Source organism: Calliphora vicina, chromosome 4, assembly GCF_958450345.1.
Source record: "Calliphora vicina chromosome 4, idCalVici1.1, whole genome shotgun sequence".
NCBI classification, from domain to species: Eukaryota; Metazoa; Arthropoda; class Insecta; order Diptera; family Calliphoridae; genus Calliphora; species Calliphora vicina.
In genome coordinates, this window is record NC_088783.1 from 6,163,723 (window position 1) to 6,182,035 (window position 18,313).

The following is an 18,313-nucleotide window of genomic DNA, read 5'->3' on the forward strand; positions in this document are numbered from 1 at the left end:
AAGTGAAGCGTATCCCAGAGAAAGCGATCTAAATCGTTCGAAACAAATAGTATTCGGACGGGGCAAGGTCTGAACTTTAAGGCGGGTGAGGCAAAACTTCCCAACTACTTCATTATAAATAGTTTTCAACAGGTATTGCAGCATGTGGCTTAGCGTTGCCATGGTGGAATATTATGATTTCATGTCTGGCCGAATTTTCTGACGTTTTTCGGCAAATGTTCGATAAAAAGGAATCGGTTGCATTCGGTACCGGTTCCATGTGAAAGTCTTGCCAGATTTTGGTCCCACAAAATACAGAGAATTACCTTAGCGCCATGGATAATTGGCTTTGGTGTCGATTCGGATGGTTGTCCGGGCTCCACATACGATCTTTTACACCTTGGGTTATTCTTAGCAATGATTCGGTGCAACAATTATTTTCTTTTAAAGAGTTTAAACATAATTGAAGACATGCAAAATCGAATTTCAAGGTTTCTCTGCTTCAATTCGTATTTTACCCAATTCCGCTGCATTTTTATGAACCCTTCTGCTTGCAAACGTTTTGAAATTGCTGATTGAGTACATCCCAATGATTTAGCAAGCTGTTGTTGAGTTTTTCAACAATATTCATGGAGTAATGCCCTCAATTCTTGGTCTTCAAAGTTGTTTGGCTGTCCTAGGCTATCTTTGTCTTCCATGTCAAAATCACCACTTCTTAACCGAACCAACAATCTCTCGCACATTGAAACCGGTGTAAATTAAAGAATTAAAATTCGAAATGTTCGAAGCAAAAACAAGCTTTGTTGTTTACACTATAATGTTCAATAACTAAGTGAGAATAAATGACAGATATGTACCCTTCAAGATGACATATAAGTTAGTAAAAACCAAAATCGCGTTCAAGAGTTACGCCATATATTGTAAATCCCGTATTTTTAAGTCACCCACTAGATTTGAATTAAAAAAATTGTATCATTCAAAGTTTAAATGAATTTTGTTATGAATTAATTTTATTTAAATAAAAGCCTTTGGATGAAGCTAAGAATTAGATTTTGAGAAAGAATTCGGTGGAAATTGAATTAATTAATTCGAATATCTGATTAATATTAAATGTATATTCGCATTGTATCTACCTGAACACTCCAAAAGGGTTTAGATCAGTTGATCAGAGTCGATCGAGTTCGGCCTCTGATGGCATTTAGTGCCTTGATCCATCTTTGTTGCAAAGTTCACATTTAAGTAATGCCTAATTTAAAGCAATAAACAAAAAATGTAATTATAAAATATTAATAATCGCAACAAATATTTAACCTACATAACTTAAAACAAATCATAAATTCTACTGAAAAAAACAAAATAATTTAATTTGTTAACAATTTATTTTTGGTTTTCATGCTTCGTTTGTTTTTTACTCATGTTGTGATGCAATTTATTAGATTTTACGTTTTTTAACTGCCATTATTTTGAATACAATCTTGTTTTGTCCATATGTTTGGTCTATTTATTTTGTTGGTTTATGAATAGTGGTTAACATTGTGTGAACTTTTTTCAGATCGGCATTTTTTTAGATCAAAAATGCAACTCCCACATTTTTTGTTTATTGAAAAATTTAACATACATTTTGGTGTTAAACATGAGTCATTTATGGTTTATTATTAATTGTATTTGGCTTTAAAATGCAGTTGTTTTGTTATTAATAAAAAAAATAAAAATAAAAGGCGTCAAACCCTTTTGATAGCCACCATATAAGGTAGTAAATATTTGTAATTTGAACAAAAGAATTATAGAGATAAATGTGGAATTGAAAAGTCTTACAATTCTAGGTGACTTTACAAATTTATAGTTATTTATAAAATAAAGTTTATTTAAAAAGTCCAATATTTTCTCCACCCATAATAACCTCAGCCTTAATTAATTTTCCTAATAATTATCATCAATAATAGTAGTATTTAAATATATTCTTTGGTATAGCAATGTGGCATAGCATACATTACGTATTCATTAATATTCCGCTACTATCGCCAGACACAAGCCCTACCTGAAGATATTCATACATTTAAACTTCCTTTACAAAACCAAACTCTTGAATTCAAGTCACGTTTTCGATAAATATTACAAAAATAATTAACAACCATTATAAATTTATTTATATTAAAACAAATTCTTATCTATTGTATTTTTTTGCTATATTTTCAGGATCCAGATTCTTGGGTTTCAGTACATCATTTACAAACACAATGCGGCATTTTAGATCCAGACGATTGTGTACGTGATGTAGCCGATGACCGTGAATATATACATGCTAGTTTTGAGGATTCTGGACCAGATCCAGGCGTGCCACAGGGAGGTGGTGATGGTGCTTCGGGTAGTTCATCTGTCGGCACCGGTTCACCAGATATATTTCGTGATCCCACAAATACAGATGCGCCCACAAATGGTGCCCACAACGATAATTCGACACCTCATATTGAGGTCACCAGTACGACGGCTTGTCCTATGACGGGCTTAGGTCTACAAGTGCGACGTAGTAGTGATCCTAATCTATTGGCTTCTTTGAAAGCGTCTGAAAATGGCAATAAACGTTGGTCGGCAGCAGCGCCCCACTGTGCTGGCGATTCGCCCGAACGAGTGCACATAGAAAAGGCGGGTTATTTACCACCTCAGTGGGAGGAAGAAGATGATGGCCACCATCAGGCGCCGCCAGTACCACCACATCAACCTTTTGCTAGATCCGGCCGACTGTCTATGCAGTTTTTGGGAGACGGCACCGGTTACAAATGGATGGATGCTGCGGAGAAATTGCAACAGCAGCAACAGATGCAACAACATGCCCAGCAGCAACAAGAGCCATCAAGGGATTATCAACAGCAATTTTTCTCCAGCAAGTCTTTGCCGCGAGAAAGCACACGCAAAGAACCACTGGGACAAGCCTACGAGTCCATACGGGAAAAAGATGGAGAAATGCTTTTACTCATCAATGAGTATGGCAGTCCTTTAGGTCTAACAGCCATTCCCGACAATGAACACGGTGGTGGTCTGTTGGTACAACATGTGGAACCTGGCAGTCGCGCTGAGCGTGGACGTTTACGTAAAGGTGATCGTATATTGGAAATTAATGGTACAAAACTGATGGGCCTAACGGAGCTTAAAGTACAGGAATACTTGCGCAAAGCTTTAGAATCTTCCGAACTGAGAGTGCGAGTAATAAGAGCTAATACTAAGGGCTCGAAAAATCGTCGTAGAGATTCCAAGGTGGCTGAAATGATTGAAGCTGAAGAGAAAATGGCCTGTAGTTTGGAGAGTAAAGTGGCCACAGTTTCTCCTACCAAAAAACCAAATACAGCACCAGTGGGAGCTTCTTTGCAAGTGGCCAATACCCGTAAATTGGGTCGCAAAATTGAGATTATATTGAAAAAAGGTCCCAACGGTCTGGGATTTTCGGTAACAACGCGTGACAATCCTGCTGGTGGTCATTGTCCCATTTACATAAAAAATATATTACCCAGAGGAGCCGCCATAGAAGATGGTCGTTTAAAACCCGGCGATCGTTTGTTGGAAGTTGATGGTGTGGCCATGACGGGTAAAACCCAAACAGATGTGGTCTCAGTATTAAGAGCCACCTTACCAGGAGCCACAGTAAAATTGGTGGTCTCAAGACAGCAGGAATTGGCAGAACCTGAAGAAAGGGAAATTGTAAGTACTGTTAACAAACATATACAAATATTAGACATAATTATGTTTAAAAATGTCTACTTTTATATTATTAAAAATCTCTTTTGTATTTTAGAATTTCGAGAACAAGGAAAATGAATTTGATTCACCACCCAAACCTCCAGCTCCTGTGCTACCAGCCTCTATGCCAACCTATCAAAAGGATGTTAAAAAATCAAATAGTGCCCGTTCGCTATTCGAACAGCATCAGCAGCAACAAAATCACAATCTTAACGAATCTCAACATTTTATAGATGCTGGCAGTGAATCGGCGGCATCAAGTGTAAGTCAATCATCAAAATTAATAATTCCCCACAAGTATTAATAAAAATCATAATCATTTTTATCGTTTCAACAAAACAGGACAGCCTACAAGCTGGCATTGCCTGGCGTTCCCGAGAAATGCTGACCCTACACATACCCGTACATGACACCGAGAAAGCTGGTCTTGGTGTTAGCGTTAAAGGCAAGACAAGTTCCAACATTACAGGCTCCTCAAATGGCAGTTCGAATGGCTCCATGAAAAACGATGGAGATTTGGGTATTTTTGTTAAGAATGTCATTCATGGTGGTGCAGCCTCACGTGACGGGCGCTTGCGCATGAATGATCAATTGGTTAGTGTAAATGGTGTCTCCTTACTCGGTCAGAGTAATGCTGAAGCTATGGACACATTAAAACGTGCCATTGTCAATCAACCGGGTAAACATCCTGGTATGATTACTCTGCAAGTTGCTCGTAAAATCACCAGATCAGCGAGTTCGGGTGACATTTTGGAGCACACCAATGAGAGCTCAAATACCAGTGACAATAGTGGAGCCACAGTGATTTATTTAAGTCCAGAAAAACGTTCGGCGGATAAACGCAATAGTAGCAGTTCAAATAGTGAAATGAATCGGTGAGTTGTTTTAATAAATTTCAATAATTTTTTATTAATATATTTATACTTAATAGTTGGAGCAACCCCGTTTTGGATAGACTAACCGGTGGTGCTTGCTCTGGCAATTCAGGACAAAAAGGTCGCTCAACTGCAGCTGCCACAAACTCCGCAGCAGGTGTTAAGAATAGTGCTACTCATGCTCTTCGCAATGAGAGTTATTATATGGCCACTAATGAAACCTGGTCACCAGCTTTACATCACCAACCACAGCACGTCAACAATTCGGTATTAATTGAACACGATCCCGAGCCAACATCACCGTAAGTAAAATTAAATCAAGAAATTCGAAAGAATTCCATTACGAATTAATTTTATCATTTTCTTTTTTTTTGTACAGAACTCTTCCTCATCGTCCCAATGAATCTGTAGCTTCAAGCGTAATCAATACAACTACATCTAGTAATCCTACTCCCGGGACTGCCCCTCAAAATTTCGATGCCACTTATTCGTCACAGCTTAGTCTTGAAACGAATAATTCTGGTGTAGAACATTTTAGTCGTGATGCTTTGGGTAGACGTTCTATATCGGAGAAACATCATGCCGCCTTAGATGCCCGCGAAACAGGCACCTACCAGCGTAATAAGAAACTGCGCGAAGAGCGAGAACGTGAGAGACGTATAGCACACACCAAGTCAGCAGTGTTTAGTGGTTCTATGGAATCATTATCGGCTCGTATAGCTGAAGCTAATGCTAGAATACCCGGTTATAAACATGCCAAGACCAACTCGGGCATTGAACAACAGCAAATACAGGCAGAAGCTAGAGATCAGGTAGGCGACTTGGGACCTTCATTGGGTTTGAAGAAATCATCTTCCTTGGAGTCTTTACAAACCATGGTACAAGAAATTCAAATGTCTGAGGAACCACGTGGCGGTCCTACCACATTGAGAGCACCACGCGGTAGAGGACGCGAAGAGAGTTTGAGAGCGGCTGTTGCTAGTGATCACGATGTGAAAAGTAAGTATATTTCAAGATTGTTTAAATTGTGCGAACGATACTAATTTGATAATTGTATCTTTTGAAGAAGCTCACCAAACTTGGCTTTTAGAGGATGGGGATGCTGCTGATGGTGGCTTTACCCAACGCAATGGTCCCTTCCAAAGTTCCCTTAACGATGGTAAACACAAATCTAGATCAAAAAAGCCCGGCATTTTACGAGGCATTGGCTACATGTTTCGTTTTGGTAAAAATCGCAAAGATGGTGTAGCACCAGCTGATACACAGCCACCCGTTACAAATAATGCTGCAAATGAAAGAACACCTGCCAATAATGAAATACCAGTAGCTGCATTGGCGGCACTAGATCGTAATGTTAAATTAGCCCCTCCAGCTTATCAACCTCCACCTCCGCTACCGCCCGCTAATGCAAATGGCACGGGCGGAGGAGGTCTTGTAGTACATGGTGATAGTAGTACAAATGGGGGCATACATCATAATGATATATTCAATCATCGTTATCAACACTATTCCAACTATGAGGAGCTTCAACAACACAATCATCTTCAACAAATAAGGTGAGCACAAGTTTATTTTTTCCCTTTTCATACATAAATTACAAAACTGCATCTTTCAAATCAAATCAATCCAAAACTAAAACAATATGGGATAAAGGAGCCAACCACATGATCATAAAACATACATATTTTATACTACTTACATTTTAAACAAATAGTAGGCATTTGATTTACCTAAAATTTTGAACAGACCTTTCTTGGTTTCAAATACAAATAAATTTATGTACATTTAAACATTTTGCTAAGCTTTTTGGTTTTATACATCAACAAAGTTTTCATAACCTTTCCTTTTCATTGCGTTCTTGTTCATGCCTCTTCCAACTTTTGTTTGTTATTTTTCTAAATTGAAACTTTTTTGAAAAAATCTTGAATTGTAAAAACAAAACTTTTTCCATTTTTGTAACATTTATGTGTCATAGTGATGAAAACTGCTCAAATAATGATGTTTTGTCGGAATCAACCTTAGAATGCATGCGCCAACAAGTGCTTAGACAACGTCTTAAAGTCGAAGCTGAAAGGTAACTTTTTTTAAAACAATTATTTTTGGTAACGAAACAAATACTATTTTGTTCAATTGCTTTTGTGCATATTTCTTTACAATTTGCTTTTTTTTAATTTTAGTAGCTTATTTTTTATTAATTTTGAAAATATTTTTCAATTATTTTTTGTTTGTTTTAATTATGTTGAAATTTTATTTAGAATAACTGAAAATACTTAGCTTTTAGAATATTTTAGTTTTAAAGAAAAAGTATTTCATGAATTACATAAGGCATCACAAACTAATTAACCTTGGGACTTGCGATTTTTATCATATTCAGTAAAAACTTGCTCTTGAAAGTCATTTGGACATTCCCAAGGGTAACTATATAATAAGTTTGTCATTCCATTTGTAATCTGGATTGTTATAGTCATGTCCGACTGACCGTCTGTATATTGAAATCAACTTCCGTAGCCCTTAAATAACTTACAAACGTGATTGATACATCAATATATCGGGAATTCTCCCGGCTCAGTTGCTATTGAGAAATTCGGCACACCTCGGACAACCTCGATTTTTGGCCTATTTTTTATCTATATCTGGATTACTAAGTCATTAATATAGACAATATGGATATCTAATGATAGGTATTTCAAAGTCCATTGCAACGATTTATATAAGCCTATCGTAATTTGGACCTACAATGGGTGATAATGGAGAAAATTATTTTTTAACCCGAATTTTTTTGTTTAGCAAAAAAAATTTGCTCACCAATAAATTTAAAAAAATTTTAAAATAACAAAATTTCGATTTTTTAAATTTAAAACAAAATTTAAAAAAAAATTAAAAACAAATTAAGAAAAAAAATGTATATTTTAAATTTGTGAAGCTTATAAAGCTGATATCGGATTTTATTGATTTAAGATTCATTTGAAAGAGACTTATGTATGTTCTCTCATGACTGCATAATTAAACAAAATATATGTTTTAAATAATGCAAATCAATCAAATCCGAATATGGTAAAAATTGTGCGCTCTTTGCTGGATTTACAAAAAAAAAATAACGTGTAAATAATTTAGTTCGTAATATAAATTAAACCCTAAATTCAAAAGCAGCTTCCATTTCAAGAAGATATTTTAAAAAATTTTAGTTTTAATGTGTAAAAACTTAATGAGACCAAAATCTAATGATTTATTTTCTGACATTTGTTTCACTGGTTTCAATTTCTTATCGATTTTCTTCAGACGATAACACCTCGATATTCTAGTTAATATCAATGTCTGTGTTTCTATAAAAATGATTAAATTAATAATTTAAACAAATAAACACATAATTTAGAGAATTTATTCGAATAATTTCCTCTTACGATACGAAACTTTTAATTTTTTAGGTTGGTATTGAAATGAAATTCCTAAAAGTTACTTTTAATGCATTCGTATTTTGATAACACAAATACTGATTATTTGTAGCAGTTTTATATATTTTTTTGATTTAACTTTAGATTATACAATTTTGCTTACTTTTTTATATTGGCTGCATGTATCTTTGCTTTATACCCATTTCTTTTCACATATTTTAGAGCAGTGTAAACTGTATTTCATTTAAAACATATTCATTTATTTACTTTCTTAAACTTTTTATCTATTTTCATGAAAATTAAACAAATTTCTTCTGCTTTTATTAAACAATAAATTAAAAAAATAATTAAAAATGCATAAATATTTGAATGGGCTTTTTAATATTCTACCAACTGCAACTTGAACTAAATATAAATATGTAAATATTTTATGATATTTGTATAAATGATTATGATGTGTGTGTGTATGAAAATACTAATGACAGTCGTCGTCATCAACATTATCATTCCCAACGTAGTGCGCGCTCACAGGATATCAACCTGCAACAATATCAAACGAACAGCAATCACAGCAGCAATAACACAAGTCTACGTTCAAATTATTACGATTACGAAACAGCACAACATAATTTAAGTCAAGGATCAATGCTTAACAATAGTTTTCAGCAACGCACGGGCAGTATTAAACACAACGGTCATACGGGCATAACCATAAATGCCAGTCAACATCAGCATCCTGCACATCATCAGCAACAACAGGCTTCGGTCGCCTCAGCGGTAGCCACACAAAGTCAGGCTCATTGGAGAACGGCTGCCATGAATGGTTTTTCGCCAGCCACCTTGAATAGCAGTGCTCGCAGTCGTGGGCCGTTCGTAACACAAGTGACGTTGGGTGGTCCTACGAATGCGAATAGTATTGCTGCCGGGCAGCAACAAACGAAACAATCGCAGCCTACCTACCAAACGGTACAAAAGCATCAAGCTCAATCCCAATATTCGGGGGCTGTAGCTGGGCCGCAACATACCGCTTCAAAAGTGTGACTATAGGCCAACGTTCTTCGTCAATGTCTAGGCGAAGACGTTGTTGTTCGTGGCTTAAGCAGTAATAGAAAAACTACTACTACTACTAATTCAGCTACTACTAATTCTAATACAACAAATTGCTTCAATAAAGGTGGTCAAAACGGTGGCCTTGTCATTAATCCCAAACATAAAGCCGAAGCTAGTATACAGGAGCAGGATAATGAGACGGAGGATGAGGATATTGTAGAGATTTTTTATTTTGCCACCGAATGCTAAAAACAACATTATCCGCAAAAACTCCATAAACTTTTATTAATAATAAGTCTTAAAATTGAATTTGAAAATGGTGAGTTTTCTTAAAACATATTAAATATTGTCTTTATAACTTTAGTAGGTTATAAAAAATTTGTGTATACCTTTACATACCTTGTTAAAAATATATATATTTTTTTTGTTTTAAATATTACTACAAACTACTATAACTATACTCTATAAATTAACAACAACAAAAAATTGTGTCTTTAAAAAGCAAGTGCAAATTTTTGAATATTATTTTCAAAAGTAAAACGCAATTACAATGTTAAGCTTCTTTCTACATTCAAGATAATGCAAACGAATATATAGATTAATTTAAAATTACTTGTAAACTTAATATATTTGACTAGAGACTGTTTATTACTATTACAAAAAAAAAGAAAATTATATATGTATATAAATGTTTAGAAATTGCTTTAAAGTGGGTATTTTTTCCAATTGCTTATTTTTAATTTACATAGAAAGTATGTAATAGAATACTGTATGAAATTTGTATACTTTTATTTGAATTTATTAACTTAATATTGAAAAGGGACTGAAATTTGTTGTATACGAACGACTATATTTGTTAAAAATTCAATTTATATTTATAGACATTAGTAGTTACTTCAAAGTTTATCTGATTTAAAAATTTGTAAATTTTCTGGTAAATTTTTCTAGTAAAAATTATTAATTATTCAAGTCATTGATTGGCTTTTAGTTTACACTGAAATCGTGTTGATTTATTTTTTACAATTTGTTTATATATTTAAAAAAAATGGTGGTACCAGTTTAGGGTTAAATTTTTGTTAGTTTTATTGGAAATTTATATTTTCTTTATATTCGGAAGAACAATTTATTCAAGAACTTGTTACTTTACACAATACTTTGATTGTAATTTATATCAGTGAATTATTAAATGTTATATGTTGTGTGTTTTTTTTTTGTTAGATTAACAAAACACCCTTTAATTGTTTACTGTAAGTTTGTTTTATACAAAACTTCATAGTTTTGAAACCTTAATAAAAATCGTAATTTGTTGTTTACTCATTTATCAAAAAACGTGTTAAAAGTTACACAATATAAAAAGCCAGTATTATAAATAAATTTTAGGGCCTTATTTTCTAAATCCCGGCCCCAAGTGAAAGTTTATATGAGAAACAAAAATAAAAGTTTATATGAGAAACAAAAAAAAAAATTAACCATTCCGTTAATGAATTCATTACGAATAATTCATTGGCTTACTTCCTTAGTAATTCAAACGTATTAAATTCATTCCTTTTAGATTTCATTATTTCTAGAATTAATTCCTTATAAAATCATTAATTTTTACTTTAATTCAAACCCATTATAAAAAAAATCTATTGAATGATTAAATTAAACATTAATCCCATTATTAATTAATATCAAAGATTTCAAAGAATTAATTCTTAATTCATTAAATTTTCAAAATCGAATTAAATATATCCTCTTAACAATTCCATTAAACCATTGAGTCTTCATTCTTTATAGAATCTTTAATAATTAATATTTTATTCTTTAATTCAAAACAGCATCAATAATTTATTGAATGATTTAATTTTTCTTCAAATCAATTACAAAAAGGCTTTATTTATACAATTTGTTTCAATTCATTTTGTAAATTATTAAAAGCAAAACAAGTTGTATAAGATTTGAATTAAATGGTTTTTATTGTGAATACATAAATTCAAGAATGAATGAATTCTATTACAAAAAAAGATTGAGAAAATAGGGAAATACCTGATAAATTTTTGTCAAGATAAAAAAAATTATCAGATATAGTCGACTCCACTTATTAGTATTATTGTTTCGTTATGACAAAATTGTTAGTGCTTTTGCTCAGGCAACTTTGTATTGACAACAATTTCTTTAACTGTTATGATAAATATTTGTCAAGTATAGGCAGGCGGTTACTGGAAGCTTTTATTAGTGAATATTTTGAAAGTGAGGTTATGTTTTATTTTTAGAAATTTGTAAATAAAATTTAATAAAACAGTTTGTATTCTTTTAGAAAAACTTATAAATCAATAATATCAATACAATTTCAGTCCTTTTTTAAAAATTTAAATTTCTAAATATAAAACTTAATCACCCCTATCGTGAAAAACATGTGAAATTTATGTTCCCATGAAATATCCATTTCCCTCGAAGGGAAAATTGCTATCGTGATATTCCCCTAAACTTTTCATTCACAATAGTTGATTTTGTTCGTAGCAGCTGTTTATTGTTTACAAAATTTCATCTAAAAATTTCACAACATGGGACATTTTTTGACATGAACAAAGTTTATGAACGAAAAATGGGAACATATTTCATGTGAAATAATGATTCGCGATAGGGGTGAATAAAAAGTAAAAAATTAATATGTAAAAATAAAATTTGTTAGGAATTAGTTATAAAAACAATAAATGTATAAATTAATTTTCTGACTAGTACTGGAATGGAGCTATTTTATCAATGGTCACATGTTGTCATTTCATAACTGAGAATTCAAAATAAGATAATCGCCCCTATTATGAGTGTCATTGTCGTTTTTTAATGATATCATTAAAAATTTGCAACAACGACAATTGGAATTGAGCTGTAAGAGTAATATCAATTTAACTGAAAAATGCCAAAGCAGGGAACCATTAACTTGTATAAAAAACTAAAATTTCAATTATGACATAATAACATATGACCATCGATACTTAAACATATTTTAAAATTTAAATTTTGGAATTAAATTATTTTATAACGAATTATATACAAATATTTAATTAAAGTCATTCTATAATTACTTATATTTTGTCCATTTCTTAATAACAATATGTATTATAATTAACATTAACCCCTGTATTCTGATCTTATGACAAAATTGTTTTTAATAACAATTTTCATAAAAATTATAACAAGTTTACAAGTTGTTATAATTTTAAAAATGTCAAAAAAGTTCACAATACTGGGTTTAATCATTATAAGCGAAATTCATTCATAAAAGGAAATACATTTTAATAATAATTTGAGCAAAATTTTCAGATCGAAAATTTCTTTCCACAAAACATTTCTACTTATAAATAAATTTTTGGAAAAATACCCACATTGTATGTGAATACAATTTAGAAAGCAGGTCCATTTACAAAAGTATTTGACATGATTGTTACAAATTTATTATACAAAATATAAAATTTATACATATTATAATAAAGAGAAAATTTAAAAAAAAGATACAAAAATTAAAATGTTTTAAAAACATAATTTATATTTAAAATAACTGGCCTAAATAGAAATATTGAAATTAAAAAAAATAAATGCATAAAAACTTGATAAAATTTTATTCAAAATAAAACTAAAATACATACAGTAAATGAAATCGAAAGTTCATAATTTTGTAACAATAATGAAAATTATATAAGCTAAGCACTCAAAAATATTTAAAAAGAGTGTTTTATTTTCAAATTTGTTAGGCAATCTACTATACACAGCTTAAAAAGAAAAGAAAATACTAAAACTGTGATTATATATTTCGAAACAGTTTGTAAAATTAAATACTTAAAAAATTTAAAAAAAAAAATACGAAAAAAAATTTATAAAAAAATGAAGGCAATTGCTACATTCCAAATTAGTTATAATTATTATTAACAATAATTAATAAACATAATTTCATTTAGTTTTTTAATAACTGCGAAAACGTATGTATTTTTGTAGTACAATGAATATATAAAAACACTAAAAATTCAAAAAAAAAAAAATAACGAATAAATATGAAATACTTTTTACATCTATAAACTTTAAAATATTTTTTAATTTAATTTTTAACTTTTTTATAACTATTTAATATAAATTCATTTATACTTTAAAAGCAAAACATTAGCAGCAATATTTACTGCATATACTATATCAAGGCGTATTAACAAGGTGAGTGCGTCCCGGCAACAAATACAACAATGCAAAAACAACAGGCAATTTGTTTTTGTTAAAATGTACGGTAAATGTCAAAATCAAGGCGAATTAAAATATTACTATGTTATTTACAATAACAAATGTAAACATAAACAAAGTTTGACATATAGTGAACATAAAACCACAGCGAATTATGCACTCACCATATTAATACGCCTTGTACTATATTTTATAGTTTTTTTTTAGTTTTTTTTGTAGTAAAAAAATTTGTATAATTTTTTGTTTTTGTCATATTTTCTACACTGTTTCTATATTTATTTTAAAAACACAAGTTGATACCTTTGTTTTAATATACAAAATAGATTTGGAAATGGTGTAGAAATACGTTTTTTTGTTTCTGTTTTATTTAGTCTTTATGTAAATAATTCTTTATCATTTTCATCAAATTTTTTATTAACTTTATAAAATTAATGAATTATTGTAAAAGACACTATCCCAAAACCATTTAAAAATTTCCATACATATTTGTTTTTAATATGTTTTCATCATTCAACAATTTCTAGAATTATCCAATGTTTATGTTTATTTTTTTTTATAAATAACCATATAACAACAAGAAAGACATTTAGAATTTAATTGTATAATTTAATGTTAGTATTATATTTAATAAATATTTGTATGTTTATCTCTGTATTTCGAATTAACTTAAGTACGATTATTGATAAATTTGTTTAAAACTTCAAATATGAATTAAAAAAAAAAGATAAAATATAAAAAAAAAATATACAAAAATTATTGAAAAGAAAAAAATATATCATTTGGTTTTATTGTTTTTATTTTTATTACAAATCATACTGTATGTATATCATATCAAACCCATGTTTTAATTGTATGTTTTTAATTTAATGTCGTGATTAATATTTATTAGATTCATCTCAGCACTCACGTTTTTTTGTTTCGCTCTACGTTTATTTCAAGCAACATTTTTGCATTTAATTATAGCAGAATTTTAAGTTGTGTCATGAGTTTAAGGCTATTGTGAATACTTGTTGTTGCTGACACTAAGTGCTTTTAATTTGAAATATAATTTTAATATGCATAATTACATACATATTTATTTAAATAATTTATTACCAAAACGATTTACACCATAACTGGATATAGAAGGATTTTCCAGAGTCTAGACTGAATGAATTATTTTATTCTGGCATTATATTGAACGTATTCGAGGCTATACGTCTTCTAAAACTGTTGCTTTATATTCCTTTTAGAACGATTCTACACACACACAATATCCATAGGTCATATTTCTTAAAAATATATTATAAATTTAACTATGCAAGCTTAGTTAATATAACCTCGACAAATATTTTGTTTGTAGTATTATTTTAGAACCTTAGTCAGGATGACAAATACTTTTGTCAAGAAATATGATAGAAATTAAACTTACATATATCCTTAGATGACAACTAGATAAGTAACTGAGAGCCAAAAATCTCTGTCTGTATTGCCATGTATTTTGTTATTGTATCAGCCATAGATAAATTCACATAGAATGGAAACTCTCCTGTCAGAGACCTAACTCAGTTGTCAAAAACCTAAGTGGTGAAAATGTATAAGTAAGAAAAAAAAGAGCAAATATTTATCAAATGATCCAAAATATATAAATTGGAGTCAGTCAATTGATCAGACATTAGTGACTTTTACTGAAAATGCAATATTTTTCGTTTTCAGATCATATAGTATTCGATTTTTAAAAAACTTAAGTCTGCTTCATTAGTAATAAATAAAAAAGGTAAGTTATAAAAAAAGGGGGAAAATATTCTTGTAATAAAAAATAAAAATAAACTATGAATACTGAGTTTTATTTCAATACAAAGTTGTTAGTAAGTATTAATTAATTGTTAATTATTAAAGTCTAACTCCCGTATTCATAAAAAAATTTTAAATTTAAACAATGTTTTAAAGCAAAATTTCCATACAAAATTTGATTTTAAAACGTTGTTTAAATTTAAATTTCGTTTATGAATACGGCCTTAAATGGATTACATTTTACTTGTTCATTATAAAAGGTATTTCATAAATCTGGAAAATATTTATCAAGAGTTTAAAAAAAAGTTTAAATTTTTATAATAGTTTAGTTTACCATGTAGCCAAGATTTCGTACTATTAAACTGAAAACGATTAAATTCAATATCTCTTAAACTCTTCGAGTTATATACATAGTTATAACAAATTTCACCTGTTCACCTATTTGTAAATATTTGCCATATTTTTTTTAATTATTGTGAATCTGGAGGCTGTAATTCGGTTAATTATGCAGATAATGTAATGAAATTTGACTGCTAATAGAGCAGAAATACAGCATAATTATCTGGGTTTTATGCTGTTATCCGCCAGTATTATTAAGATTTAAGTAGAAAACATTTAATCTTTCCATAATGGCCATGGCATGGGAAGGATTAATTTTTGTTTAGGAAATAGCTTAGATCTCACTCTAACAAAATAATATCCATGTCAATCACCCCTATCGCGAATCATTATTTCACATGAAATATGTTCCCATTTCCCATTTTTCGTTCATAAACTTTGTTCATGTAAAAAATTTCCCAAGTTGTGAAATTTTTAGATGAAATTTTGTAAACAATAAACATCTGCTACGAACAAAATCAACTATTGTGAATGAAAAGTTTAAGGGAATATCACGATAGCAATTTTCCCTTCGAGGGAAATGGATATTTCATGGGAACATAAATTTCACATGTTTTTCACGATAGGGGTGAATATCTCATAAACTTTGGAAGTTATGTGAAAAATCTAAAACTGTTATTTAGCCATTTACTTTCTATCAAATTCTGTTCACCTATTAATTCGCTAAAATTTTAAAATTTATTTTTTCAAATTTTTAGTCCTTGTGAGTCTTGCAATAATTTAGCTATAACCAAAGAATATAAATCATATGATTATTTGCTTTAACTCATTTTGTTTTGCAGATAATCAAATGAAATTTGACATGCACATAGAGCAGGAATTCCGCTTATACCTCAGATATGTAATATGTGACCACGCCCATTGTGGGCGATTACATTGAGATTGAAAAAGAAAACTTGTATTTTCTTAAAGTGGACGTGGCAGTGGGAGGATCGAATTTAGTTCTGAAAGTAGCCAAGATGTTATTCTACCTAGCTGAAAAAGATTCATGTCAATATCTCTTATACATTTGAAGTTATAGCTAAAAATCCAAAACTGTTATTTAGCCATTCACCTTCTACCAACTTCTGTTCGCCTATTAGTTCAGTAAAATTTTGTTTATTAATTTTTTTTTTGCAATTTTTTTTAGTCCTTATGAGTCTTTCAGTTATTTAGCTATAGCTCTGTTGTTCCTTAAGATAAATAAATAGAATTTGAAATCTTAATATTAATAGGCAAGTCGATTTCTTTAGACCCCTTTTACAATCACATTATACTTTCAATTTGGGCAAGAAATATACCATTTTAAAGGGATTTATTCACAGATGTGCAGAATATATATTTTATTGAAATCGGTTCAGTTTTTTAGGAGTTGTAAGCGTTTAAAGATTTTACTAACACATATGCAAAAACGTGTACATGTGAACCTTAAGCTACAAAGTAAACAAAGCAATGCGTGTTTGTCCAATTTGTTGTTGTAAATAAATAAGAGAAACAATTAAACAGTTGTGATTTCGCTCTGTTTTAAGTGAGAGTTGTTATAGAAAACAAAGAAGAAGACTTTGTATATTTTGAAGGTGTTTTTTTTTATTTTCTAACTCCCATATGCATAAACAATTTTTAAATTTATCAAAGGTTTATAAAACAAAATTTCCATTCAAAATTTGTTTTATAAACCTTTGACAAATTTAACAAGTAAGAGTGCTATATTCGGCTGTGCCGAATCTTATATACCCTTCACCAAATTATACCTTAAAATTTTAAATATTTTTAAGTAAACAAAATTTAATTTTTTGAAAAAAAAATTTTTTCGATTTTTTTTTTAAATTTAAAAAAAAAATTTTTTTTGTCTTTTAAATTTTTTTTTTGAAAAAAAAAAATTCGGGTTAAAAAATTTTTTTTCCGATTTTGACCCATTGTAGGTCCAACTTACTATGGTCTTATATACGTTGCAAATGTCTTTGAAATATCTATCATTAGATATCCATATTGTCTATATTAATGCCTTAGTAATACAGATATAGATCAAAAATAGGTCAAAAATCGAGGTTGTCTTGGTTTTTTCCTCATATCTCAGCCATTTGTGGACCGATTTTGCTGATTTTAGATAGCAAAATTCTCGAAAGCATGTCTGACAGAATTATTGAAGATTTGGATCCCGAAGATATCTGGGGTCTTCAGAAAATTGATTTCAACAGACGGTCAGACAGACAGACGGACATGGCTTAATCGACTCCGCTATCTATAAGGTTCCAGAATATATATACTTTATAGGGTCGGAAATAAAAATGTAGAAATTACAAACGGAATGACAAACTTATATATACCCTTCTCACGAAGGTGAAGGGTATAAAAACTGTTTATGCATATGGGGGTAAATATATAATTGTACATAATTAAATAGTTATTTTATAATATGTGCAGAACTAAAATTGTGACGGTTTTCAAACTTCATACGAATCAATTAATCAAAAATGGGACGGGTCGGAAAAAATGGTAAGTCGCCTCCCATACAAAGTAAATAGTTGTTTCTAAATATTTTGTGAACTATAATTGCAAGATTCTTCAAACTTAGTCTACATGGCTCTTTTATAATTTTGCATAGATTCGCTGAAATTGTTCGGGATTGGAATAGTGGGCGTGGCACAACCTTTACAAAGTATATAATTAATTTCGAATATCTGTAGAACTATAATTGTAAAAGTGTTTAAACTTTTATCGAATTAATTTCGTATTACTGTGCTGAATATAGACGGAATTAGATTAGAGGGCATAGCACTCAAAATAGGAGGTTAATATAAAGCTTGATATTTACATAAAAGTTTTAAAAATGGGTGGGATCAGAGCAGTGGAGTGGTGTCTCCCATACAAAATTAGTTAGTTATTTTCGAATATCAAGTGAACTGTAATTGAGAGATTCTCAAA

General features: G+C 30.2%; 1 protein-coding gene across 4 annotated transcripts in view; it reads left to right on the forward strand.

Moving 5' to 3' along the window:
• baz (bazooka) overlaps window positions 1-9,600 on the forward strand; it is a 111,164-nt gene extending 101,564 nt beyond the window's left edge. Inside the window, exons 2-9 of one of the 4 annotated variants that reach the window (XM_065510346.1) lie at window positions 2,176-3,672; window positions 3,767-3,973; window positions 4,054-4,586; window positions 4,643-4,888; window positions 4,966-5,585; window positions 5,653-6,142; window positions 6,562-6,660; window positions 8,464-9,591. In XM_065510346.1, coding sequence (XP_065366418.1) covers window positions 2,176-3,672; window positions 3,767-3,973; window positions 4,054-4,586; window positions 4,643-4,888; window positions 4,966-5,585; window positions 5,653-6,142; window positions 6,562-6,660; window positions 8,464-9,019 — 4,248 coding nt within the window. In that variant the 3' untranslated portion in view covers window positions 9,020-9,591. Of the gene's footprint in view, window positions 1-2,175; window positions 3,673-3,766; window positions 3,974-4,053; window positions 4,587-4,642; window positions 4,889-4,965; window positions 5,586-5,652; window positions 6,143-6,561; window positions 6,661-8,463 lie in introns of all 4 variants that reach the window. The other 3 variants (XM_065510345.1, XM_065510343.1, XM_065510342.1) reach the window with 3 other exon arrangements.
• Window positions 9,601-18,313: the final 8,713 nt, after the last annotated feature.